This window comes from Dendronephthya gigantea, unplaced genomic scaffold (assembly GCF_004324835.1).
Source record: "Dendronephthya gigantea isolate DGI-Jeju-01 unplaced genomic scaffold, DenGig_1.0 000067F, whole genome shotgun sequence".
NCBI lineage: Eukaryota > Metazoa > Cnidaria > Anthozoa > Malacalcyonacea > Nephtheidae > Dendronephthya > Dendronephthya gigantea.
Window position 1 is genome coordinate 591,263 of NW_021163077.1, and position 26,893 is coordinate 618,155.

At 37.5% G+C, this 26,893-nt stretch overlaps 2 protein-coding genes across 4 annotated transcripts; one reads left to right on the plus strand and one right to left on the minus strand.

Annotated features, from left to right (window-relative positions):
• Window positions 1-26,250, minus strand: LOC114531023 (centrosomal protein of 290 kDa-like). Of its 3 annotated transcripts, none has more exons than XM_028552652.1 (39): window positions 26,174-26,250; window positions 25,857-25,934; window positions 25,510-25,682; window positions 22,361-22,502; window positions 21,244-21,470; window positions 20,705-20,857; window positions 19,930-20,112; window positions 19,409-19,498; window positions 18,164-18,404; window positions 17,774-17,947; window positions 17,132-17,394; window positions 16,578-16,755; window positions 15,806-16,029; window positions 15,213-15,416; window positions 14,743-14,892; window positions 13,688-14,295; window positions 12,943-13,150; window positions 12,495-12,608; window positions 11,439-11,730; window positions 11,149-11,228; window positions 10,632-10,868; window positions 10,004-10,279; window positions 8,920-9,423; window positions 7,525-8,304; window positions 6,672-6,902; window positions 6,118-6,311; window positions 5,864-5,957; window positions 5,401-5,451; window positions 5,153-5,233; window positions 4,884-4,973; window positions 4,749-4,808; window positions 3,841-3,924; window positions 3,264-3,431; window positions 2,605-2,943; window positions 2,018-2,110; window positions 1,608-1,681; window positions 1,122-1,221; window positions 849-974; window positions 1-480 (listed from the first exon to the last, which is right to left on the minus strand). In XM_028552652.1, exons 4-39 carry the CDS (start codon window positions 22,461-22,463, stop codon window positions 310-312), a joined length of 7,245 nt encoding a protein of 2,414 aa, XP_028408453.1. In that variant the 5' UTR covers window positions 22,464-22,502; window positions 25,510-25,682; window positions 25,857-25,934; window positions 26,174-26,250; the 3' UTR covers window positions 1-309. The 3 variants fall into 3 exon arrangements, with proteins under 3 accessions (XP_028408453.1, XP_028408455.1, XP_028408452.1); XM_028552654.1 differs by having other exon boundaries at window positions 26,169-26,232; XM_028552651.1 differs by lacking the exons at window positions 25,510-25,682; window positions 25,857-25,934; window positions 26,174-26,250 and adding an exon at window positions 23,309-23,487.
• LOC114531025 (beta-parvin-like) lies at window positions 23,685-26,886 on the plus strand. Its single transcript, XM_028552658.1, has 14 exons — window positions 23,685-23,842; window positions 24,465-24,548; window positions 24,748-24,818; window positions 24,943-25,045; window positions 25,129-25,187; window positions 25,383-25,464; window positions 25,539-25,654; window positions 25,739-25,806; window positions 25,949-25,971; window positions 26,066-26,127; window positions 26,202-26,270; window positions 26,371-26,472; window positions 26,561-26,633; window positions 26,761-26,886. The coding sequence occupies exons 1-14, from the start codon at window positions 23,704-23,706 to the stop codon at window positions 26,835-26,837; spliced, it is 1,128 nt and encodes a 375-aa protein (XP_028408459.1). The 5' UTR covers window positions 23,685-23,703; the 3' UTR covers window positions 26,838-26,886.
• The last annotated feature ends 7 nt before the right edge of the window (window positions 26,887-26,893 follow it).

Consider the following 26,893-nt stretch of genomic DNA (forward strand, 5'->3'; position numbering starts at 1 on the left):
AATTTGTTGTAATTTTCTGTTCCTCCAAACCTAACAGGTTTATGATACGACTATCTGTGCATTCACCATTCATCCAAGTTTACCGATCTGACTTCAACGCTTCCCTCTTTTCACTTAAAGATGCCTATCCCTCTCTTCCCTCACTTCAAGGCTACGCATTTCACACTCCATCTCGTTACTTATCTCTTATTTCAACGCTCCCCTCATTTCAACTTAAGTTGACCTCCACTTATCATCAAGACGTGACCATACATTAATGAGGCAAAGCAACCGCCTCGCGTTTTGAAGAGTACCTTCCACTATTTGGTGTTAATGGTCATCGTCACTGGGTATCGTCACATGAACACCAAACTGTCTAGAGAGTTCCCGAAGTTGTCTTTCATAAAGTACATTACGTTCTACAGATTTTTGAAAGTTATACTTCAAATCTTCGATCTCTTCAAAAAATGCTGGATCGAATGCTTCGAGTTCTTTGCGTAACTATAAGATATTAGCATAAAGCTATTGTTTTAATATATTGACGATGATTTTGGTGACATATTAGTTGACTTATGTGGTCATGAAATTAGGGTAGACTCGCATGGGATGTAGTTTCGACTTCAGGTAACCTGGGATGTAAGTCCTGCATTTGCCGTATGTGAACCATATACACAATAGTGTCCATTTTCTTTTCCCACTGGGGCGAAAATGTGGTAATATCATAATATCATATCATGTGGTGGTGCTATGGTATGGTAAATTTCAATGGTAAATTAAACAGATGGATGAAGAGGAGCTGACAAAGAGCAGGGCAGATACGCATTTTATGGTCATAATCTCACATGAAACAACAAAAATTTGCATCCTACCTTAGTGACTTCCGAGTTTAGTCTATTTCTTTCCAGTTCAGTAGTCTTCAGTCTAGTTTCAAGTTCTGTGTTTTTCCTCATTGTGTTGTCATAGTCAGACAGCTTATGCATTACATCATCTTGATCCTAGGATGCCAGCACAGAGGTAAAAACATGCACTACTTTGGATTTCTACAGTATTAACACTAAATAATTACTGATATCAATAAAAACAACCCCGGGTACGAGGTTGTTTAAACAATTACCATGTACAATACGTTAATAACACCTTACCATGTCTGCAGGTAATTGTTCCGCTTGGCTCATTTCTTTTAATCGTTTCAAATGAGAATGTAGCTCATTCTTCTCGGCTTCAACGCTAGCCAAATGAAGTCTATCGTGTGTAAATAAATAATTCTAAATCGTTGAGCAAAGCTTGAGCAAAATGTCCAAAATGCATGCTAACGATGTATTTTAATAATCGGAATATCATTGTTTTCATGGGAAAAATTCCACAATCATTCGAAAAGCATTGAACGGTTTAAGGGAAAGACACATATCAACACCAAAAAAGTTTTGACAAAAAAATTCTAAAAGTCCGTGTTTTAATGAAAGAAGCAGTTCTCTTATCACTCAAAATATATTTCGCTCGGAAAGAAGGAGTCGAAAACTTTCAAATAAAAAGAGTGGGGACGTAAAGGAAAATGTCAGGGCCGAATATGATCCATGATAGGGTTTTTACAAAAATCTATGACATCAAATCAAGATCTGACTTCTCACCTCATGTTTTGCATTTCTTTTACAATATCGCTGTCTAGATTAATATCTGTTGGAAATCTCTCAAGAATGGCAATCTATAAAATTTGGTAAAACAAATTTCGCTGACTTACTCATTGGTTCATGTTCAACAAAATCTACACTAAAAATTGCTTTAAATTGTGATGAAAGATGTTTTCAAAAACTTCCATAAAGCAAGAACCAAGAGGGAGGTATCGCGCGAGAATTTGGGTTATCAACCACAAATATAGTTTAGATATCAACCACAGCATAGTTAATAGAAAAATAGACATGTCTATGATAGAAATATCAATCTTTCTATGACCACAGCAACTTGTTTATGCTGGACCTCCACATTTGATGTGAAGTTACATACAGACAAGATCACCAAGTTTAAAACATCTTGAAGATACCTTTTCTTCTAATTCAGATTGCTTCCTGAGTAATTTGGCTTCTCTCTCCCCAGATCCTCGCAGATGTTCCTTGATGTCATTCAGCATATTCGTCTACAACGAAGTGTGACACCACTGATGATACCCTAATCTCGAAACTGACCCTCTCATCTGGTGCGAGTAGGCTAAAAGACTAGTTAACTTTTAACTGCAGTTAAGGACAGAATTGGCCAATCAGAGTCGGGTATTTCGGAGTTAACTAGGATTTCACTATGCAAAATGTAGTTAAAGAGTTTTATACAACCGGCCCTAGATCGATGAAAACAGGACCGAACAATCACGTGCTACACCCAAAACATGGCCGGGATTCAGTCAGGTTGTTAGCTAGTCCCAGTCACCGCCGAAGATCGTTTAGTGGTGGTGGGGGGAGGATATTCGTATTCCCGTTCAGCATTATTAGTTTCTTTGGAAATTCTTTTTACGGTCTGCTAACATGAATATATAAATATATGCCCCCGGAAAATTCTTTTCCTCTCTGGCTGCAGCACCCTGTCAACAATAAAACTTGAAAAGGTTTAAAAGCCGTTGAAACAATCTTTGAAACACACCTTTTTCTCAAGTTCACCCTCCATCGATTTTAATTTCTGTTCAAACATACGAGTAACAACCGCAGATTTCCACTGTTTAGTATCCAGGCCCTCTAGATTTGGTGCGCGGTCTTCGGCTTCCTGTAATCTCTGCTCCAACTGTTCAATGTAATTGTCTTTTTCGCTCAAAGTATTTTCAAGACCTGCCATTTTAATTTTCGAAGTCTTATTGTTTTCAATCTCCTTGGTCAAATCCTTTCTCAACTTATCATGCTCGCTCGCTAGTTTGGAAGAACTTTTTGCCAGCTCCGATCCTTTGACCGAAGACTGATGACCTTGCTTGAGTTTGCTTAACTCGTGCTAAAAACAATAAAGAAATCTTGAAAACTGCCCTGTGGTATTTAGACACCGTGAATAATCCTTTCTTCCAAGAAAACTCTTGATCAAAGCTTTATAATGGAACCAAATTTAAGGCCGTTTACACAGTCTTGCAATTTTTGCTGCGATTTTCTTCTTGTGAACGAGTAATTAGTTACGAATGCTCTGATGTATAAGAGTTTATATTTGAACATGCGTATTTAATTCACTCGTTCACATTTTTCAAAAGAAGAAAATCGCATATGAAATCGCAGCATGCCATGCAGCAAACGGTTCTTTACATTCAAGATTTTTGCTCCAACCTTGAGTCTTTTATTTTCTTTAGTTAGATCATTCAGTTGGCTTCCACCAGAAACAGGATGTTTTTTCAAATTATCATTCTCAGTCTGCAATCTCTCCACAACGCGTCTCATAGCCGCTATCACTCGCTCCATATCCTCAATACTTTGACCACCCATCCCCGTCCCTTTCTATAAGAAAACAGACTTCAATGTATCTTAGAGTGCTTCTCTTTGCACGGCAAAATGGATCATGCAGGTCCTGTTACACGGCACACGGCAACATGGCAACTACGAAACTCTTATGTTTACAACTCTATGGACGTTTCTTATACTTACATTTTGAAGACTCTTCACTAATTTACATCTCTTAAAAGTCGAATTGCATTGCAAGTTGCAAGAAAAATTGCTTTAATGCAACGAAATTTCATTTTGCTGTTCTACAGGTACTTACCACGGAATAAGAAATTTTACTATTTTGACCACTTAAATGGAAGCGTCTTTATTGTATAAAGTCATTTCCCGCCATGTATTTTTAAAAGACAACTATATGAACTGTCATATTCGCGTCTTATTGTTCATGAAAACTATAGGATCTGACCTTTCGAGATTTCTCTCTCTTTTTGCCTGCCTCCAATTCGGATTTAAGAATATCCACGTACTCTTGAAGGTCGGCAACGCGAGCCTGAACAATGTAAGTGAATATTGTCATGAATGTTTAGCCGTTACACTGCACTCAGTTTATCGGCATGGTACAGCTAAAAATGGGTGCCCGTGCATTTCTATTGGTAGCCTGAGCAATAATAAAATTAGGTACGAATACCAGAAGTGTTTTTGAGTTTGATTTATTTGGATTCATAATAATATCTCAATACATATATTGTTAACTTTCGACACAAAAAAAACATCGTTTTCAACATTTGTTTACTATATGGCGATTTGTTGAAAAGGTCCGAAGGACGAAACTAGTACTTTTAATCGCCTTACCTTTTATCTTTTTATCTTTTTACTGTACATAGTGTCGAAAGTTAACAATATATGTATTGAGATATTATTATGAGTTTGAGCAAAACTTTCTTGGCTGCAGCGACAGATATATCTAGACATTTATTTGGATTAAAGACATTAATATCCGGACGGGTTTGGGCATCAGTTCTGATCGTACCAAAGCAGGGCTCTCCAATTTGAAAATTCCAATTTTTCTGGGCACTGACTTTTTAGTTCACATTCATTTAGGACCATAGAGATTAGAGAACCAAAATGGGTGAAGTATGTATAGAAAGTTTGTCAAATTGAAGAAATATAACAATTTAAAACTCTTTTCATTACGTCTGGACATTATCGTTAAGATTATGATCAAAGCACTGGTGGCTGAAACGAGGTTTCGGTTGCTATATAAAATTGTAAGAATAAACCGGGCGAATGCAAAAGTCCGTTCGTGAAAAAGTGCATTTCCAAGCAGTTAAAAAGTGCGAGTTAACATAAAAATGAATGTTTAAAAACACAAACCTTTAGCCGAGGATTTTCTTTCTTTGCTTGTTCCAGATTAAATTGAAGTTCCATGTTCTCCTACAAGGAAATCGTTAACAAGGAGTTACACATGAAAACATTTTGCAAACCAGTTTGTATAATCAAGAATCTTACCTTTCGAACTTCAAGTAGTTGATTTTGTAAAGATTTATTTCTCTTCACAAGGTTTTCATATATTTCTTTATCCACGACGCTCGATTCTTCCTGGTGTTAAAAAGAAAACGATCCTCAAAAAAGTGAAGCCTATTAGGTAAGCAGTGTCTCACTTTTACGCCTCGCCCTCTTGGATTTTCAATGAATATAGGTTGTATTTTAGTAGCATCATCACAATCTTTACCTAGGACAGTGATGCAAACAGGAAAATGCTATTGCAGACAAGTTACCTTTTCCGGTGGAGTGTGTCGTAGTTGTATTTCAAGGAGATTTAGTCTTTCTTTTAAGTCTTTATTCTGAAGGTCAAGCTCCTAATTAAGGAGTTGAAAGTGTACAATCAGTTATCAGTGCTTCAAGTCTTGAAATGTTCTCTTCAAGTCTTGTGCCAAATCATGAAGTTTTTCAAAACATACTTATAGTGGCTTACAAAAGCAGACACTCATGACATGAAGTAGTCTTTCTTAATCTTTGAACTGACCTGTTGTCGAACATCACGATCCAGGGCAAGCCTTTCTCGCAGCTCTTGATTCTGAAATGGAAATATACTTGAAAAGTATGAGCTGATTTGGAGACGTATCACAATAAATATCACAATAGGTGCATGCTTCATATGTATGGAAACATCGGAATTTTTCTCCCCCAATAGCTAAGCCTGAGTGAGAGATCATTCATCATTCAGAAATCCATATAAAAACATTTCACCGAAGTAGGCAAATATACTGTAGAGGTAGAGCAGGGGAGAGAGGGATAAAATATGAAAATTCAGAAATATGGATTACGTCACATGAAACATTGGTGAAACAAGTGAAAATTAATAGGTTATGTTTGAAGTGAAAAAAACAAAAAAAATTTTTATCATGTTGAGGATTGTACTGACTGTCAATATCCCAATTACGGTAATGAGTGCAAAACTGAGTTATCAATTAGGGTATTTAATGTACCTCGCTCTCGACGTCAAAAACTTTCTGTTTCAAATCTTGGACGACTTCATCACGATGTAATATCGGTGAGTCAGCAGCCGAGCGAGAGGAAACGCTGGAGAGATGAAAGTAGTGTTTTATACGGAATTGGATTGACCCCTCTCTTTGAGTTATCGCTCCACGTGTATTAGAGTTCACTGGGTTACAGTATTTTGACCACATGGTTGAAATATTCAGTCAGAAAGAAACGAAAAGCAGAAAAAAGATTTCTTTACCCTTTTAGTTTGTTCTGTAAACTTGTTTTCTCTCTATCTCCTCGGTTCAAAGCATCACGACATAAGGTTAAAGATTTTTCAGCCTTTTCCAATTCCTTAGTTTTTTCCATCAGCTTTGTTTTCAAAGTTTCTACTTTATGCTGCCACTTCTTTCCTTCCTCCCATTTCAAGACTTCCTCGCTCACTTTCTGGCTCTAAGGAAAAATAGCTCTTGTCTAAGTTGTGACTGGCTGGGGACAGAATTTAAGCGGCTAGTTGTCAAAGGGTAAAGAAGCAATTAATTTGAATTTACGTCTGAAATTGTCATTTTCAAAATAAATAAACGCATAAAATGGTAAAGACATATCCAGTTTGGCACTATTACTTGAAATTATAAACATGAAATGCAATGTCAATTGAAATAAGTCAATACTACCCCTTAATAAATGGGAGAGGGAGGGGGAATCAACCCACCCTTTTGTATTATTGGATAAATTCAAAATTTACCGCGTTTTTTATCGATCATCCCTCCTATCCAAATAGGAAAGTCCTATTCAATGAAATCAGCCACAAACCTTCTGTTTTTCTTCTTTCTTGATATCCTCCTGTTCTTTCATTTCGTTTTCTTTATATTTCTCGTGTATTCTTTGCAATTTTCTCTCCAATTCCCCCACACGTTGTTCACACTCGTGTCTCTTCTTTCTTTCATTTCGCAATTCTTCTTTAACATCTTCGCGACCGTCGTCTTCATGACGTTCTTGTTGTTCTGCCATTTGAACAAGCGCCGACTTCTTCTTTTCTACATCCTGAAAGAGATATTTATTGATCCCTTCATTCCTCCTTTCAGAAATGAAATGATTCCCTGTTCATTTCACCTTTGTTTTTATGGTTAAGAAGTAATCTAGTAGGCAACCTTTTCTTAATTAATGCATAGTATAAATTTGTAAATCGTGCTTTTATTGCACTTCAGGGGCCGGTTGTATGAAAGCCGGATAGCGCTATCCACCAAATAGTGGATTTTTTAATCGCGCTAAAATCGCCCGTTGTTAGCTGAAACTTTGATTAAACCTTAGTATTCCTAAATTGAGAATCCTTTTCAATAATTGTTGCTTCCAAAGCTAAAATTTTATTGCTTCTCAAGTATTTTCAGAAAGGTTGAAAAAATCACTCTCCAGTGGATAGCGCAATCCGGCTTTCATACAACCAAGCCGGTTGTATCAAGCCCGTTTACCTTAAACGGCGGATAAGTCAAAATCAAATAACACTCTTACATCTCTCTTTCGAATGAGTCAACTTGAATGTTATGCACTGAATATGTAGTTGTAAACAGTATCGTTGTTTTAGGGTTAAAAACATTTTGTTTGCTTATTGAATAAAATGACAGATCTATTTTGAATAACATGCCTTAGATTTTCTTTTCATAGTTACCTTTTTCAATTTACTATTTTCCTCCATCAAATGAACTTCCTTTTCTTTATATTTCTTAACATCATTTTTCATTTTTTCAAGTCTAGAGCTCAATCCTTCCACGCGTTCACGCAACTCAGCCGTTTCCCGCGCTACTATCATTTGCACATTAACTTCCTCGCCCGCAAGCTGGGTATTTGCTCGCAGGTTTTCCTCTGCAGCGGAGACCATATCAGCCCTCAGTTGTCTCAGAGCTTTACTAAGTGTCTTCTGTTCTTTGTCTTTGATCATAAGCTGATTACGTAATCGTTCAACTAAAGACTTCATGGCTCTGGTCGGAGCGCGGGCGTTGGCCTCTCGGGCAGCTTCGAGTTCTTCCGCCAAAGCTTCGTTCTCTTTTGTACGGTCCCGTAAATTCTGTTCTCGTGATTCGAGTTCATTTTCAAGCTCTTTAACTTTTCCCGCCATTCTTGCGACGCTCTGTTCCGCATTTCTTGTTATTTCCGCAACTCTATCCTCGCATTCGACTTGGATTTTCCCAATTTCAGCCCTAGTCCTTTTGTATTTTTCAGCGGCCGCAGCAAGCGCGTTCTCTTGTTCGGCTGCGATCTCCTCAAGTTCCGAAAGTCTTTTTATTTCATTGTTCCCAGGTCGCGAGCTGCTCGCGCGGTTGATTACGTCATGTTGATCTGCCTTAAATTTACGTAATGCTTCGTCAGCTTCGAGTTGTAAACGATCTTGAAGTTGTTTTATCTCGGCTTTGTGTTGTTGTGTTTGAGCTTGAAGGTCGTTGCGTGATTCCTTGAAAGTAATTAACAAAGATGGTTATCAAGATGATGGCTATAAATGTCATAGATGACAATATAGATAGTAACACGAGGGAAACTATCCAATACCCAATTTTAATGATTATTAGCCTAACAGTCCTTAGATATTGGGATCAGAATCACATTATAGAGAGAGAAAGTTGCTTTTTAATTTACCAAAAGGAACATCGATCCTGTGAAGGAACATCAAACAAGCGCGGAAAGGTTCGGTCCACGATTACGGAAAATATGGCGGATGTACATTTCACCTTGAAAAAACTTGAAAAGTGTACCTTGAGACTTGAAAAAATGACACGAAAACAAAAAAAACTTTTAGTTTATGTTTGTTCCTCAAAGAACATCAGGTAATATGTACACCCGCCATCTTTCCGAAATCGTGGCTTTTCCGCAGGCGAAACGGCATTCAATTCCATAAATAATAACTGTACATTTGGATAGAGAAAAATTATACGGTTCTCGAGTGAGAGAATGGGCCACCAACACTAGGAATGGGTCACACACGTTATATTAATGCTTCTTCTGGCTTTACAAAAGTAGTGTAACGTGTGTGACCACCCGATAATACCATAAATAAGTATGTTCACGATACCTTAAGAAGTTCTTGGTATTTTAATATGGACTCTTCCTTCTTTGTAATCATCTGTTGCAAACTCGAAATTGTAGACTGGGCCACCTGCAGGGCTTTCTTAGCTTCATAATCCTGAGGCCTAGTCACTAGACTCTCCACTTGCTCGGTCACTGCCAGCCGTTCGCTCACAGGCAACCTCAAGCGAAGCTCATTGATAATTTTCGCGTTTTGCGTGTTTTTCGTTTCGTGTTCCTCTAAAGCGTGCTTCATTTCGGCGACTTGCGTTTTCAAGTTTTTATTTTCGTGTCGACAACCAATTATTATTTTAACGTGATCTTTAATGCGTCGGATCGCCTCCTCTAATTGGTTTGCGATCGGCAGGTTGGGGTCTGGGACTGACCCTGTGGCTTCCTCGAATCGCAAAGCGGCCTGGGCCATATCAGCTTGCTGTTGTTCGAGCTTGGCTATAGATCTTTCGAGCTCCACTTCGCGTTGATCCCAGAGTAACTGCCTTTCTTCGTGATGCTAATGAGGAGAAACAAAATACCAAGTTCGCAATTTGAATACAGCTGGTGATAATAAACAATTAACATTTAGGCATTCTCATTGTTATTTCGTATGACAAAATTGCGGAGTGACGTCAGCCATAACGAAAGCGTATCATGATGTAGTAACTACGTATGGAGCTGCACAGTAACTATGTTCTGTCCTAGTAATGCTGTACGAAGAATCGAAACTAAGCGAAACATCAGGACTCTTGTTACGAACCACTGTCTAAATAGTATGTAGGTGTCCAATAGTTACAGAAGTTTATAATTTTAGGAGAGACTCTAATCATATCCAGTCTAGGTTTACACCGTAAAGAAAGTCAAAGATAGTACGCCTAAAAGATCACGTAGGTTAATGTAAAATACGCTTGTAAAATACGTAAAATATGTTGAATAAATATGTAATATGTAAAATACGCTTGTAAATATGTTGTAAAATAATTTTTTTCAGTATACATAATACCACGTAATTCATTTTTATATGTAAAGCAATTTTTAAACTATTTTTACTCTCATAACTGCGCTACCACCAAAACCTTGCTTATTCCCTCACTTACCTTGGCCATTCTAACATTCTCTTCCTCCAGTCTCACCAGAGAATGTTCCTGAGTTTTATTCAAACTCTCCAAGAACTTGATTTGTTCATGAAGTTTCGTTATATTTCTATTCAATTTGAGATCTGCAATCCGGATCTCTTCTATCTTCTTTTGCCACTCGATAACCTTAGTCGCTCCCTTACCGTCCCTCAGTGTACTCAGTAATTCCTCGAGGTTCGTGTGCTTCATTTTGAGTTCCACAAGTTGTAATGAGACTTGCTCACGATCGTTGTGTGCCTACATATAGTAAATATACAAGACTGACTTGATAACTGAGTGCTGTAGTTACATCTTCTTTGTGAACAGTGTTACATTCAAGGGATCGGTTGTACAAAAAAATAGCTTTTAACATAATTAGCGACAGAATTGGCCAATGCGAATAGTGGCGCTACGTCCGCCTTGATATAATTAACAAAGATGAAAAGTAACTGAGGAAGACTTAACAATATATTGTTCCTAGGAATATGTATCGTATTTTCTGGGGTAAATGTTCTGCTGGTAAAAGTTTTTAGTCAATGATATCTTGATTCCTTTGGCTAGTTGATTGCATGGCGTACCATTGTGAGGCCGAGTGGGCTCTATGGCTAACCTTATCAAGATCTTGCTGCAGCTTCAGTTTGCTTTCTTGCAGATTTCTCATGGCATCAGCAAATCTTTCTTGTTTCAAGAGTGGTAAGGATCCACTAAACTGTCGTCTTAAGTCTTGAATGGTCTGTTTCAGATATTTCGCTTTATTTCTTGCTTCAAGCTTGGCGTGGTAAAGATCTTGATCTTTCTCGTCAAGTTTTTGTTCCAGGCGAAGAATGTGGGCATCAAGTTTGGAAACCTAAAAAACAAAATATACTTGCATTTTTAATGCATCTTCAAGGCCATTGGGGGAAGTTAAAGACTGACACTGGTATCTCGTATAAAGATCCTTCTGTATCTCAATAGTTTAGAACTGATATAAAACTTTCTGGAGTTAGTTCAGATTTCTTCCTGAAGTAGTAAATACCAATACCAGATTAAGATGCAAAGATTTCTGATTACCGAAAACCTTTTGTCGATAGATTGTGCTTTTTTAATTGTTAAATAAACATGCGATGTCCCATTAAGCCGGACAGTACCTTAGACTGAGCTGTTTCTAGTTTCTTGATGGCCATTCCTTCACTCACTTGTAACGCAACGATGTGATGATGAAGCTTACCTACAGGAGCAAATTGTATTCAATGCATATAAATATAATTTGTATGATGTCTGTTGAGTGATAAAAGCAAGCGGTTTTGGACATAGATAAAATGGTCGAAACATATCTTAGCTCAATATATGCAAAGCTTTGATTTCTGTCGTCCTATGGTCATCTTCGACAGCTTTACTGGTAGACGGTCAATGAAGTAAAAATGCTTCGTTCACTTACCAATGATGGTTTTATCATCATTCTCCATCTGAATATCATACAACTGTTTCCGTAGTGACGTCAGCTCCTTGTCACGTGACTCCTGCTGGGCCCGGAGCGCTTCCGCCTGATGTGACGCAACTTCGGAAATTTCTTTCAACCTCATCATTTCTACTTTAAGCTTAGATTCTTCCTCTTCCAGGAGGCGCTGTCGTTTCAGAACTGCCTCGTGCAGGTCCTTGGTGACCACGCCTTCGAGCTCTGAGCGTAGCATCCGCTCGACTCGTTGAGCTTCGATATTTAACCTCGTCAGCTATGGAAAGAATGAAAAACATGATAAATATAGACAAATATTACCAATGAACCGCGTGTTTCCAAACAACCCATCAAAAGTACGTACTATAACAACTTCCTAAAATTGACAGAAACACTTCTCGAAGTTTTGACCTGAGGGTCTTCGATCGTCAGAAGAGTTAAGGCCATGTTACAGGGTGCACGTTTTCTTACATTCTACTTTTGAGAGATGAAAATTTGGCAACTACGAAACTTTTATGTTTATTACATTCCATATGCATGTAATGTACGTTCCTTACACTTACATTTTGGATACTCTGCACTAATTTACATCTCTTAAAAGTAGGGTTGCATTGCACGTTGCAAGAAAAATTGCACCGTGTAACATGGCCTTTAGTATATAACGAGTGGTATACCAACTCTCCTGAGGAAGGTCGAAACGTAAAATTTATCCGTGTATTTACTGTTGTACCATATATGCTACATATACACAAAAGTTGTATCTGCAAATGCAGTAATTCATCCATAGGTGGATATGGAAATGTCGTGAAATTTATTTCGATGTGAAAACTATTTTAATTACATGTGGCGGTGGCAACGGATACAAAGTGCGATATGATTAAAGTGCCCATACCATTGTTGCGGATTTTTCAAAATCCGCTACCATGCATGGTATAGGCACTTTAAATGTATGTGCTATGAAAGAAAAATGAACACCATTTGGCGCTCTGAAACACGCTAGATACTAAATATATACTAATAACAAAAGACAAATAAGAGCACCTCTTCAACTTTATTTTCTAGCTCACTATTTCGCTCTTCGATGTCTTGGAGAATTCCTCGTACTTGGTCATATCTTTTTGATGCATGGTTCGCTCGCTGACGTTCATTCAACTCCTGCACAAGTTATTGTCAATAAGAGATAAAGTTAAACCAGAGAGGATTGTATATTCCATGCCTACATTGCATGAGTATTTCATTTTTAAGTAGATCACACACAAAATATGGCAACTTATCTTTCTTCACAAACTAGAACAGCACATATCAGAGGCCGCGGAAGATCCTTAAGTGGGGATGGGGCTATAATATTCATATATTCCTGTTGACAGACCGTAAAAACAATAAACTTAAAAAGAAAGTAATAATCCTGAACGTGAATATATGAATACTTGCAACCCAGTGGCAGAGGAGTCTCCCACGGCCCCTGCATAGGCTATACAATACCATTTACCTTAATCTCAAGTGTTGCGAGTTTACGTGAGATACTGTTGATCTCCTCAGCTCTGATGTCGCTAGTGCCAGTCTTACCATCCTTCCCTAACAGATCGGCCAAAGTTTGATCCAAAGTGTGGCACTTTTGTTTTTCGTTTTCAAGCTCTTTCATAAGATGCTCACGCTCGTGTTGTAGTTCGCTGACGTCGGATTGTAAACTCTCTAATCTGTCGAGATAATAAATCAATCGGCCTCAGTAAGCGTGATTGAGCAGGAGATGATAGATAAATTCTAAACTCTTGATACCTAACTAAGAGTCTTATTTAATTACTAATTCCACCTTCCTCAACATGTGTTTTAAGATATCCAGTGCTTCGTCAAACTGCTTTTAAATCAAGGAAGAACAGTTTAGGACTGATAGAGGTTATTTGCAGACAGAACTGAGTTCAGTTGGTTTTCTCCTGTGGTAAGTGCTCCCTCTCAATGGCTGTTTAAGCAAAGCAGTCTATAACTATCTAATTTTGGTTTAGGTTCCCACTTACAGTAACACTGGACCAACGAAAGATCATTTTCCTAGACTTTAAAGCCTGGTTCACAATTGTCCTAAGAATCTGGGAGTCGCCTTGTTTGAGGTCACTGGTGCGCAAAAAGCTTTGTTTATCGGAAATAATACAATGGATCACATCGATTCTTAGGAGCCAGTGTGAATCAGGCCTAAAGATGAGCATTTTATAAATGATGAAAATGAACTTGGTTATTCGTACTTGCTAGATCGTTCAACCAGAGCATTCTCCCTCTGTAATAGGTCTCTATACTTGGCGGTCAATTCATTATGCTCCCTGTTCACCGCCTCTAGTTCAGTCATCGGGCAACTCTCATCAAGACTTCTCTGTAACACAGCCATCTTGTACCCTGCAGTCTCTTTATATCTCTCTAAATATCCCACTCTAGCCATCACCGATCCCTCCATGTCTAATATATCCCGCTTCAATTTCTCATTCTCTCTTCGAAGTGAGTTCTCGACCTCTTGCATTGCGGTGTACCTCCGTGCTAACGACTTCTCATTTACGCGTAAAACGGTAATCTTGCGCGTGAGCTCGCCTACACGAGTTTTCAGTGTTTCAGGGTCCGTCGCTAGATTCTCGATTAATCGGTCGTACTCTAGGAGTCTAACCCCATCTGCTTCACGAAGTCTTTTCAGTTCGTCTGTTTTTTCCTGGTATTTTTTCATCTCGTTTTCCCAATTCTTCTTCTCATTCAGGTAATCTTGATAAAGTAAGCCTTTCTGGTGGATTATTACGGCGAATTTACGTTTGAAGTTTTCCAGTTCTGTCTCGAGTTTGGTAAGAAGGGTCTCCTTCAACGCGCATTCCTAATGAAATAAAAATAGGCTTGGGAGTTCACCTACTGTACTCCACCTTATACCTAACCATACCTCACACCACACCACACAATACCATAATGTCAAACCCCATCACATATACGGCACCGCACACACCACACGATACAGTAGCCTGGTTTAGTCACGTAATAGGTCATGATAAGGTGAAGTTAAATGATCGTTATAAATATCCTGCATTTGGTTTCCGATATATACAATTTCATATTTTTTACTTCCAAAGCAATAAATTTTTTTTACTTCCAAAGGGGAATATGTTAGAGTTGCTAGATTTTAGCACATACATGTAACCAGCTTGTTTCAAGGACTTGTGAAGAGTCAATAAGGTCGGCCATATATACTACACCTAGACACCACACCACCAACATGAGGTCCCCGGCCTATACATAGAGTTCATAACAACACAATAATAAGGTTTACTTGTATTGCTTGAGTGAGGTATTCATTCAAACAACTGATAACTTCAGTAGACGATGGTGACATTCCTTCAGGAAGCACTAAAGGTTGAATCTTGATCACACCTTCACCAGCTTCCCGTAAACTTGAGATCTCCACCTCTAACTCACGGATCTGTTAAACCAAGAAAATAATTATCAGCACTTTAACTACATTCTGTATTCCTGAAATAAACATCTGACAGAAAAGTGATCAAATCCCAAGCCTTCAGTGAGAGGTGTATTAGGTAGGGGATCGGGGAGCTTAGCACTCCTTATTAAAATTCTCTAACGAGTTGGGGCTCAGTGGCCGGGCATTAACGCTAGCTTTCTCACATAATTTAAGTATTAGTCAGATTTTGCAATGCAGTTATAAAAAATCGCATAACGAACGCTTAGGAAGGGAAGTCGTATAATAACATTTAATGCATAGCAATATATATCTCCAAGAGATACCTTGGTCTCCTTTTTATCCACAAGTACCGCAAAGTTTGTGCTCTCGTCGCGTGCTCTCTGTAACTCATGTCGTAATTCCTCGTTTCGCCCGACCAGCTGCTCGATACTCGCTCGCAGTTCGACGTGAACATCGTACTGGCCCGTAGCACTTCGGCACTCGAACATCGCAATGAGTTTCTCGAGAGCAGGTACACGGAGATAAACCTGGGAGGACAAAATTATGAATCAATGGTCGGATCATTTGTCATTTGATAACACGAGACTGCTGTAGGTAACCTTATTTAGGACTTTCAGACCTGTACTAGAGAATTCAAAGACTATTTTCTGCTTGTGCGCAAAAAATAGTAAACAAGGATATACATAAAAAGTACACAGGATATAGCTATACAGCAATTACAACATTCTTTAGGATATTAAAGCTTTAATAAGTAGAATTCTGCAACAGTAACACACGACAGTGTGCGGATAAATTTCGTGTAGAGGTTTTATGTAAGTTTATCAGAAACAAAAAAATAAGGGCATGTTGCCGTGGTGAACAGTTTTCCGAAAAAAGTGTTTAGACCAGCCCTTCAAACCAAAACTACTAAACAAACCTCGCCAACTTCTGATTGTAACATCGGGTTCTCTCGTAATTGTCCGAGCACTTCTCGCAAGCCAACTTCCAGTTGGTGATTTTCATCTTTCAAATCTTTATTTTCCGACTTTAGTTTCTTAAGTTGTGTTTTTACGTTGTTTGATTCGAGTTCATGTTTTTCCACTTCACTCTTGAGTCGCTTGTTGTTTGCGTGCAGTTGGTCAGCTTTCGACGATGACAGAGCTAAAGCAAAAACAATTCAAAGTCAGAACTTGCAAAGAGAACGTGGACTAACGATAGTGCGTATGACTCAGGTGTTCCCTACGTGATCAAGCTAGTTCAGCTTGCCCGACTGAGTAGCACTATTACAACATTAGAACGTAGACTTTTCTCGTATTTTTTTTTAAATGTGAGTTTTAGTAACTGCCTCACAATACTTACGAATAATAACTTATTATTGACCGACCGTGAGGTCTCTACTGTGAAATATCAGACCAAGGCTTTTCTAGTATGGACCGAGCGACAAAGGAGCGAGGTTTCACAGTACAGTGCGAACAAGCGAGGTTAATAATCGGTTTATTATATGGCTGAACAGCCTAAGACATCCAGGATACTTGTCCATATACAGAATATACGGACCACGGTCCGGATGTGGGTTTTTACGGACCGCTCGTCAACGATTCAAAATAGAGGATTTTGAAAAGCCATATAATAAAGTAATATATATGCTCTTGATATTCTAAAATGAGATTTCAATGTGATTTGACAAAACAGCGAGGAAACATATCTACCTGGCTCGGAAGCAATCTTAGTTAGACGAAGTTCGCTCCGTTCCCCTTCATCGCTGAGCTCAGCCACAGCGAGGTCTTCTACTGTCAATCCAAGCTCAACAGCCCGCTGACCACGGTGTAATGCTTGCTTTCTCAGCTTTCTCTTCAGTTCCAATCTCTCTTCCTCCAGGCGTTCGACCTACGCACACGAAAGTAGATATACAGTGATTTTAAAATGGATAATTCTAAACTCATCCTAAACAGTCTTCCTTTGACGTTATGACCTGTTGATCCTATATTCTTTAAATAGTGTGTTATCCAGCAATGAGTTTTTTAACCCAGCACCATCATTTTCTCCTTGGTGCCACCCCCCCCCCCCTTCAAATTAATTCTAAACTCATCCTAAACAGTCTTCCTTTGACGTTATGACCTGTTGATCCTATATTCTTTAAATAGTGTGTTATCCAGCAATGAGTTTTTTAACCCAGCACCATCATTTTCTCCTTGGTGCCACCCCCCCCCCCTTCAAAAAAAGATCGGCAAAGGGCAGACAGGGCGAGATCTAGAGTACTCACCTCTTTACTTAACACGCGATTCAAAGCTGCTTGTTGTTGATTTTTGATCAATTTCTTTTCCTTGATTGCCGCGGTATCAAGCGGTTCTTTGGGATCCAGTCCCAATCTTTCACGCAGCTCCTCGTTCTCAGTCTCAGTATCGTTGACCGCGATACCAAGCTGATTAACTTGTGAAGTAAGTCCCTCGATCTTCTCATCTCTCATTCTGAGATTGGCTTTCAGATCTTTGATCTCCTGCACCGCTTGAGACAGGCCATACTCGCCTATGAAATGTCACATTGATAATAAATGTTTAGAAATAATTAGTTGGTTATGCGAACCGAATTTTGAAATTTCGAAAAAATGACGAAAATTACAATTTTTTCTTCGAAATTTTCTAAATAGTATGATTTTTATGCATTCAAATGTATTGTTTTCACGAAACAATGTAATTCCACTGGGTATCGAACAATTTCACATTTGCAAATAGTTTGTCCAAGGTGGCTGTGTAATAATGTGATGAAGTTCAAAATGCATTTTACTCTTCTCGGATCTCGGAAAAATATCTATGCGGGCCGATCGTGATTGGCGATTGCGATGTTTGCCGTGTTTTGCAAACCCATGTCAAACTTGATTTTTCTGGAGCAAAGTAAACATACAAACCTCGTTCATATTGCATTAATTTCGTCACCAGTTCATTGACCTCCTTGTCTTTCTCGGCAACAGCTGTCTCGGCCATCCTGACTCTATTACGCTCGACAACCGCCGTCATCTTCTCGCGATTTAACGTCGAGTGAAGTTCGTTGATCTGTTTCTGTTGAAATGCTGAGGGGAGACCTGCGAGTAGTCGAAAAAAACCCCAATAACATCGAGAAAATAAAGGTCATGATGAACCCTCGTCGTGCAAGTGTTTACTCAGGATTGATGTACCCTAGATTAACTATAAAACCTTCCACGCCTGGCCTCATGACCATCGGCCCTCCTATATATGCGGTCTCTAAAAAAATATTACCAAATTAAACGATCCTGCTCCGTATGAGAAGACGAGCTCACCTTTATCAGCCTGGTGCTTGATATCTTCAATCTGTTCTGTGATTTGTTTCATTTCATTTGAGACACCCTGCAACTGTTTCTCAAGGGATTCCACTTGCTCGTTCTTTTCCTCCAACTCACGTCGTAGCGTCACGATGGTCTGTTTATCTGCGTCTATCTGCGAGACCGCGGCCTGTTTCCGGAGTTTCTCGATTTCTTGCCGATGGCTGGCGATTTCTTCATCCTTACTCGCGATCACCATCTAGATGAAGTATAACGTACGCACATTTCACTAAAGGCCAGTTTATATAGAAGAAATTCATCTTCAAGTAAAGTATCAAGTCAATACTTTACACGTCACAAATCACAATTGAATATAATGTTATTCTTAGCATAACATCAAAGGTCATTTTTGAAAATGGTTGTCAGATTGGTGAAGCGATCTCGGGTTATCACGCGATAAGCACCTGAGCGGTTTTCTTCAAAAACGGTCGTTTTGTCAGATGGAGAAATAAGTAATTTCAAAGAATTAAAACGCGTACGAGCGAGAAAAGCGACACTACATATTCAGCCTAAAATTATTTCGAGGTAAAAATATAAAACTTGTGCATAATTTTGTTCAATCTTATCTTGCATGAAACAACGTTTTATTGAAATTTCCGTACAATTGTCTAGCCGTTTGTTTACGCTTGCTAAAAAATGTGTTTTTTACAACAGATTGGCTTTCTCAGGCCCGGTAAATATTACTGAATAAAAACTTCAAGTTCGTCTGCAGCATTGTTGAATAATTCTTGCTTTGCATATGACGTCATAATCAGTTATTCGGCGCCATCTTGGTTGACTCTACAAAGTTTACTTCTGATTTTCAAGAGAACAAACTGCGATTTACTTTTTCCTTGTTTATTTTGTAACTGCTTATCATCTCTGTCGTATTATTGGGCGGGTATTAAAATACAGCAACGACGACACACATGTTTTGAAAAATCAACCAAGATGGGGGCAATTGCAAACCACCTACTGTAGACAAATACATGGCTTTGTGCTATGCCTTCAATTTACTTATGTAATCATAGACCGGATATTTACATTATTCTATATATATTGAATTATGTAGTTCCAATTCCAAAATTCGACCAAATAGCACCAGAAAATGTACACGCTTGAGAGCTCGCCTTTGCGGAAAATTTTTGAAATGCAATACACCCCACCTATTTCCCCACTGCCCTCTTTTTTTCACGGGTGCCACTCAATAGAAGAGATATATACCTTCCATTCCTCGACTTTGACATTCACAGCAGATAAAATCTGATCATCATTGTCTGTTTTGGACGCAACTTGATCTCTCAGATCTTGCACCTGAAATTACAGTTTTTTATTACACAAAGACTGCAGTCTAATTAAAATTAATCGACATTGGTGCCCTGATAAGATATGACCTGATATTTTAAATTTTTTAAATAAAAAATGGAATATGGCACACACTCTCAGCTATTCTATAAATTTTTAAATCATGTTAGATGAAAGATGTTTATCAAATATATGAAATATTAGATCTGTTTTATTTAACCCAAGGCATGTGTTGAACTCTTTTACGTTTACGTTGCTCAAATTTTTCAATCAAAAATCTGGTTCTGAATCGTTGTTCCACATTATTATAATTCATCACCCCCCGGACCTCCCCCCTACATTAGTCCAGTAAGCAAGTCTGCTGGCGCAACAGACACAAAGCGAAAACAGAAATCCGGCAGTGTGATTGGTAAAATCAATGAAAGTTGATCGATACCTACCTGAGCTCTGAGCACATCTCGTTCCTTTCTCATTTCTTCAACAATTGCATCAGTCTGCTGTAAGACCGACTTTAACTTTGTGTACTCTTCCGTCATTCTGTCCATCTCCATGGCGGAGTCTTGCAGGTCGGTACGGACTTCTTTTAATTTATCCTCCAGTTCACTGTTGGCATCTGACAAAGACTGCAAGAGAGAATAAACTGCATTTCCTCAATATTAAATACATGTAATATACCGCAACATTATTTAGATCCCGTCCACACGATGCCGGAAGAATTTGAAAACGCAAAAATATTTCTCCGTTAAAATATTTATCCGCGTCCAGAAGTAAACACAAAAACGAAAACGAAAAGTTATTTGATTCCAAAGTACAAACTTCATTGTTTTACATCAACTCTGGAGAACGTTTTCAGATCCTTCCGTTTTCAGTGGCCGGATAAATATGCTGCAAATTTCCATTACATCTACTTAAAGTCCTTTAATATCTAGGGATTTATCGAGAATTTTTATTACAATTCAAAGTCAAACTCATTTTGGTCCAGGAGCGACGCCGTTAATGTTAGGTTAAAAATGTTGAGACCGTTATTTTTGTAAGTTGTCACTGATGATAAACGTGTAGGTGCATTTGAGCGGAGGCGAGTGAAGAGGTGGCTGTATGAACTATGAATGCGAAAGATTTGTCGCTGCGTGCTTTGGCGGTTGTTCGTACAAGAAGTGTTTGTGAGAAAGTGTGCGGAGGTGTTGTCGTTGCTTTATATACTAGCATTCATTTTACCCTTATTTCATCCAGATATCTATTGAGGTCTTTGTTCTTTTCTGACAATTTAGATCGTAGTTCAGTATCCCCTCCATGTTGTGTCATCAGACTGTCACGGTGTTGCTCTATTTGACGATGGTAATCATTGATGTCCGTCTTACATCTCTCAACCTTCAATGATTAGAGAGAAGCAGAATTTACTTACACGTATAGAGAGTGTGTGAAAAATAATACATTATAAGCCCCTAAACATTCTATATTATTAAAACACCCCTTACATGCTAATAACGTAACCTAACTTTATTGAAGATTATCCGAAGCTGAATGATAAGTCGAACACTGCTTTGAAATCACTGAAATAGAGGAATAGGTTCGATTCTTGCCGAAGGAGTGTTAAATAAACTTAAAATGGGTAGCATTATAACATCATAGCTAGTTCTGAACTAATAATAAGATCATCTCTTAATAGTCCCATCCTTGAGGTTCGTAACTTGCTGATGTATATATATCACCACAGAAGGTAGCCTCGATGGTGAACTGCCCAATAAAACGCATACCTCTCTTTTCAACTCCTTATTCTGTCTTTCCACTTGTTCATATTTCCCAGAAAGTTGATCGTGATTTCTTCTTTCTTCCACAAGCTGTTTCTCGCTGTTTCCAACGGCCTTCTCAAGATCTCGATTGCGTTCCTCGAGTATCTGGATCTCCCTCATGAAGGATTGTTCACTGCCACCGGAATGTTTGCGAAACTGCCGGATCTCCGACTCTAGGCGTTCTACTTGATCTGAAAGCAAAATTTTTTCCAATATTCCGAACAAGAACTTTAGTTCACATTAATTTCGAACCATAGTAGAACCAAAATTGTGTTAGGATATAAATATTTTAAAAAATGCAGCTGTTCAGAATATGCAGGACAAAGTGTTACATTACAGACTGGGCATGATACTTTTAATATACAGAAAGTTCATCCTCGTGTTTGCTGTCTTTGAATCATAGGCATTGAGGCTTGAGGCCTTCAAGCTATATGTAATGGTGTGTTAGGACTCCTCCTAATCTGTGCCACAAAAGTGTCAGGAATTCAGTGTAACCGAACAGTGATTTTTTGTTAAGTTATGTATTTTTTTAGTGGTGGTTTGGAATGAACCTGAGTAAATCTTGTAACTATTCTTAAAGTGTAGTTTTATTGCTTTATGGATTGCGCTGTCAAACCTTAAAAAAAACTTGATTTTAAAAAACTCATCTGGGTGATGAACATTATAAAACAAGTGGAATCAGCCATGTTTGTGTCTCATCACTGTTTGGGCTTGAAAAAAATGCTTGTAGGCACAAAATTAAGGGTCTCAAATTGCTATTTTGCTATGAACCTATGCCATTTAATGTTATTAGAGATTCTACTTTCAGCAGCTTTTAAAAACAGTCTGGGACTCTGTCCTGCTATGCACTAATATTTTTGAGCTCTTTGTGTGTGAAAACAGTCTAAACTGTCCAGATTACTACCTACACCACTGTCCATTTATCAACGTTATCTTTTTATTTGTTTTAATTTGCACTAAATTCTGTCTTCATAGTTATATATGACAGACAATGCATTATCAAAAATATATGCATTCCAAACTTTGGAAATATCAGGGTAGTATGTTATATCCCAAAACCTATGCTTGCAAGGTTGCTCACCATTATGTCTGTCTGTTATGCGTTCAATCTCCTCACTTGTTATTGCTGCTTCAGTTGCCTTTATTCTTATAATCATTTGAGACAACAAAAACAATTTCTCCATCTTTGCACTGTCCTGGACAGCCTCAGCATCTAAATTACCCTAGTAAAGCAGAATATAAAACTTGTTTTAACCAAATTTTGATAAGCACCAGCCTGAACCAAAAGAAACTAAAAAACTGTATCCCAAACATGGCCATTTGTCAAGATTGCCATTATTTTTTCTGTTCAACAATTTGCTGTTTGACTGTAAATATATTACATCAATAACATCATTTACAGCCAATTTGAGCAGGCAGAATGTGAATTTTCTTTTGAGAATACAATAAAGCAATTTACAGGAGCACTGATAGTATGGAAATGACACCAAAGCTGCCATCCTACTAAAAGATGTCAAGTTACACTATTGCATTTGCATTGGGGTGGTAAATCCACAGGTTTACTAAATCCCAGTAGTAGTATTTAAATAAAGCATGCTTCTTTTGTTTTCATAATGGCAGCTATGCAAAAACAGAAAGTCGCTTGTGTTTTTAATTTTTTTAGTTGAATTTCATTCAGGTGTTAATTGCCATGTTATTCCATGTACACATCATTGTCTTGCCAAATCTACGAAGACTGTAGGTTTCATATTGTTATGTAATGTACCAGTGAACTGCACATAGACTTAAGTACTAAATATGATTTTCGTGTTTATAGCGTCTTTTCAGCGTCGAGTTTGAAACTTTGAATGGACCCTGGTAATATTAATGGGAGAATCTTAATCAATGAACATGTCCCTACTCTCTATATGAACACATGTGCAAGAACTATATAACATTTCCGAATTGTGCAAATGCATTTCATGATGTAGGGAAAAAATGCCAAGCTATCATGCAAAAGCCCAACGATTTTTCAGTAACAAAAACGTACCCTGGAAATAACATTGTATATCTCCTCAGATTCTTGTTCATTATCCTGTAAACTACGTAAATCAACTGACATAATCCTCCCCCAATCCAGGGGAGGCATTTTTAACCCAAAATAAAACTTTAAACAAACTTTAGGTGCATTTTATACTGCATTTAGGATTTTGTTTACGCTCATAGTTACCGCGGCCATTTTTGAATTTGTTTTCGCGCTTTTTCTGGAATGCTCGGCGAAAAATTTTCGATAAATATTTCGATGATGAAATACAATCATCCAGTGTTATTTATCAGATCAGCGAACGGAAAATTCCGGACCATCCTCGGAAGCTTCGGTATTTGAAAATAGCATAAATTATATTAATCCTCCTCTTTTGAAAACCTAAACAACACAAATAGACCATGGCTGCGAGCCCTCCTTTACCGAGTCCGAAACCTGGCACGTCAAGTCCAAACGACTCTCTAAAGCGAGATGCATCGAAAAAAGAGGGTGTTAAGGGTTGGATGGGTACCTTAACCCGCCGAAAGAAAACAGATGAAGGTATTTGGGGGTATTTCTCTGTTTCCCATAATCCCGCTACTGCGACTCGAGTGCTCGTCTGCCCGACTATTTATATACCATAACATGTCAAAAATCCTGTTCATAATATCGACATTAACATTAATCCTGCTAAGCGCAGCAAAACGTAACTAAGTACTGTCGTATATACTTAATCATTCATTTAGAATTTTGATTAAAACCAACCATAGATTTTTATGGTTTTTGCCATAGTAAAGAATCGATTTCCCGCAGTTGTATAATAATCATAATAGAGCCATATTCAAACACCTTTGTTATAGACGATTCTTGTCAAAGCGTTCATATGTGGTCCAATATTCGATTGTTTAACTACGTCTCTCATTACTCACATATCTCTTCGTTCTTTTACGAAGTTTTATCATATATATTACATTATATAGTTTGGTATTTTGTTTATGTGTTCAATAAATAATTAGAAGACTTAAATACGCAATTTTTAAGTCAATTAGAAGATTTAAGGGCATAGTCACATGCAGATAAATGAAACTAGAACACCATAACCTGAAAAATGGTATTCAAGAAGTATCTATTGGCTCTTATTCCAACATACATGATCATTAGATAACAATTCTTTATTTTGTAGTGAATGCATTGGAAACTGAAGGAAAGAATGCAATTGACACACCCTTGTCGCCTGCAGTTATTGTACCCAACAGCTTTAAACTAGGTAACCAAATTATATTACAGCTTCAATACGTCATTTCAAAATGTATCCATTTCAGTGCTTTGAGAATGATCAGTGTTGCTTGCCCAACAAAGAGGTTAACAAGAAACTAGCATAGAGAGGAGTGTTACATTGTTACATTCAATTGTTATATGTAACAATGATAATACTGATCAAACGTTGTTGTGATGTATGGTTTTAGAGGAGACAGAAGAAAGGTCCATGGTTGAACCGGCCTCTTTAGAAGATCCAAAAGTTCATGAGTTGAAGAATGTGAGTGCCATAATTTATTGTCATGCTAAGAATAGGTGATGATGGTTTCCGCTGTTCTATATTCTATTTCAACTACCCACTATCTTTCATACTATATTTATTATTTTGTATTTAAACTTTGCAGAACTTACTTGAATGGATTAACAGTGAATTGGCTGAGAAAAGAATTGTTGTTCGAGAAATTGATGAGGATTTATATGATGGACAAATACTTTCCATACTAATGGGTAATTTCTTACTTTAAGAAAGGAACTGTATTCTCAAATTTGTTTATGTGCAACTTGTTTTGATTATAGTATTGTTTTTATAGAAAAATTGGCAAAAATAAAGTTTGAGTTCTCAGAGGTGACTCAGTCTGTAGGGGGACAGGTAATCTTTAAAAACCATTGATAAAATGGTAAAAATAATTACAATATACATGCAAAAGTTGTGTATATTCTATTTCTATCCATCTTTAACATAATAAATGTTAGGTTATAGGGATACTTGTAGTGCAGGTTGGCTATTAATAGCTAAGGACTGCAAGTACGCTGTTTGTGCAAGTATAGTTTTATTTTTTTGTAGATTGAAAAACTGGAGATAATTTTAAACAAAGTGGAACAGCTACTAAGAATTGAAAAAAGTGATGCCAAATGGACAGCAACAAGTATAAAGCTTATTTAATAAGCCAATGTAAAAAGCTAAAACTAACCCAATTTGTGCTGAATTACTTCTTTATAGAGATCCATAATAAGGACATTGTATCAATCCTTCACTTGTTGGTTGCATTAAAAGAACATTTTTCACCCAATGATCCAATCACCCCCGGAGTATATATGAAAGTTGTCGTTGTGCAGGTTGGCAGGCTAATTATTGGCAATTGTACTAAAATTAGATGTTTTAATTAATGCACTAGTGGTTCACATGAAAATATGTTTTAGAAACAAGAGGGTTTGCTAAACAGTCGAAGGATAAAGATCCAAATTACAAAGGATACGGAAGAAGCTGAGTTAGTGTTAAGATTTGATACTTTTAGATTTCACATTTTACTATACATACCTCCCAACTTTCCCAGGGCTATGCATTATCAAATAGATCTTTTTTACCAGTAACTTCTGTCTAACTTCAACCCATTTCCTTTTTCCATATAGATTGGAAAAACAACGTCGAAGAGGTGTGTGATTTCATTCATTAACTCAAATATTCATTTTTTATTGAAAAACTACCTAGACAATCCAAATCAAATTCATTGTTATTTTTCATTTCAGAGCGAGATGCATTTGATGCATTGTTTGAAAATGCTCCAGAAAAATTAAACGTAGTGAAAAAGGTACCTTGTAAGATCATTCAAATATGATAAATATTTCTCACCTTACTATGTTGTATGCTCTGTTCTTCATCTAGTCCTTACAAAATTTTGTCAATCGCCATCTTACAAAACTCAATCTAGAAGTCAATGATATTGATACACAGGTATGTTGTTGTGCTTATGCAGGTGATACTACCCCCCCCTTTTTAAAACAAGTTTAGTTAGTTGAAGTAGTGGTAACTGTAGTTCTCTTATCTGTTCTAGTTTCACGATGGTGTTCATCTGATCTTCCTCATTGGATTACTTGAAGGATATTTTGTCCCTCTGTACAAATTTAAAGTCACTCCATCAGGATTTGAACAGAAAGTTCGTCAATCTTTTTTTTTAAAATATTTGAAGTTTGAAATTTTCCTTCTGTCCTATCAAATGAAACCTGTATTTCACATTTCTCTAGGTTAAAAATGTGTCTTTTGCCTTTGAACTGATGGATGAATCATCTGTTCCATATCCAAGATGTACTGCTGAAGGTACATTAATCCTCCTGTGTAATAAACTTATACCTGCTGTAAACTGGATGAATTTTCTAAATCAACCTAAACATATACTTCTTAAAATATGCAAAACATATTTATTTGTTTTATTGTTTGTTTTCAGACATTGTTTCGAAGGATCTGAAGTCAACATTAAGAATTCTATATGCTTTATTTCAAAAGTATAAAAATAATAAATAGGTTTTTTAAGAGAAGACAATTACTATATATATAAATCTCAATGTATAATGTGTTGG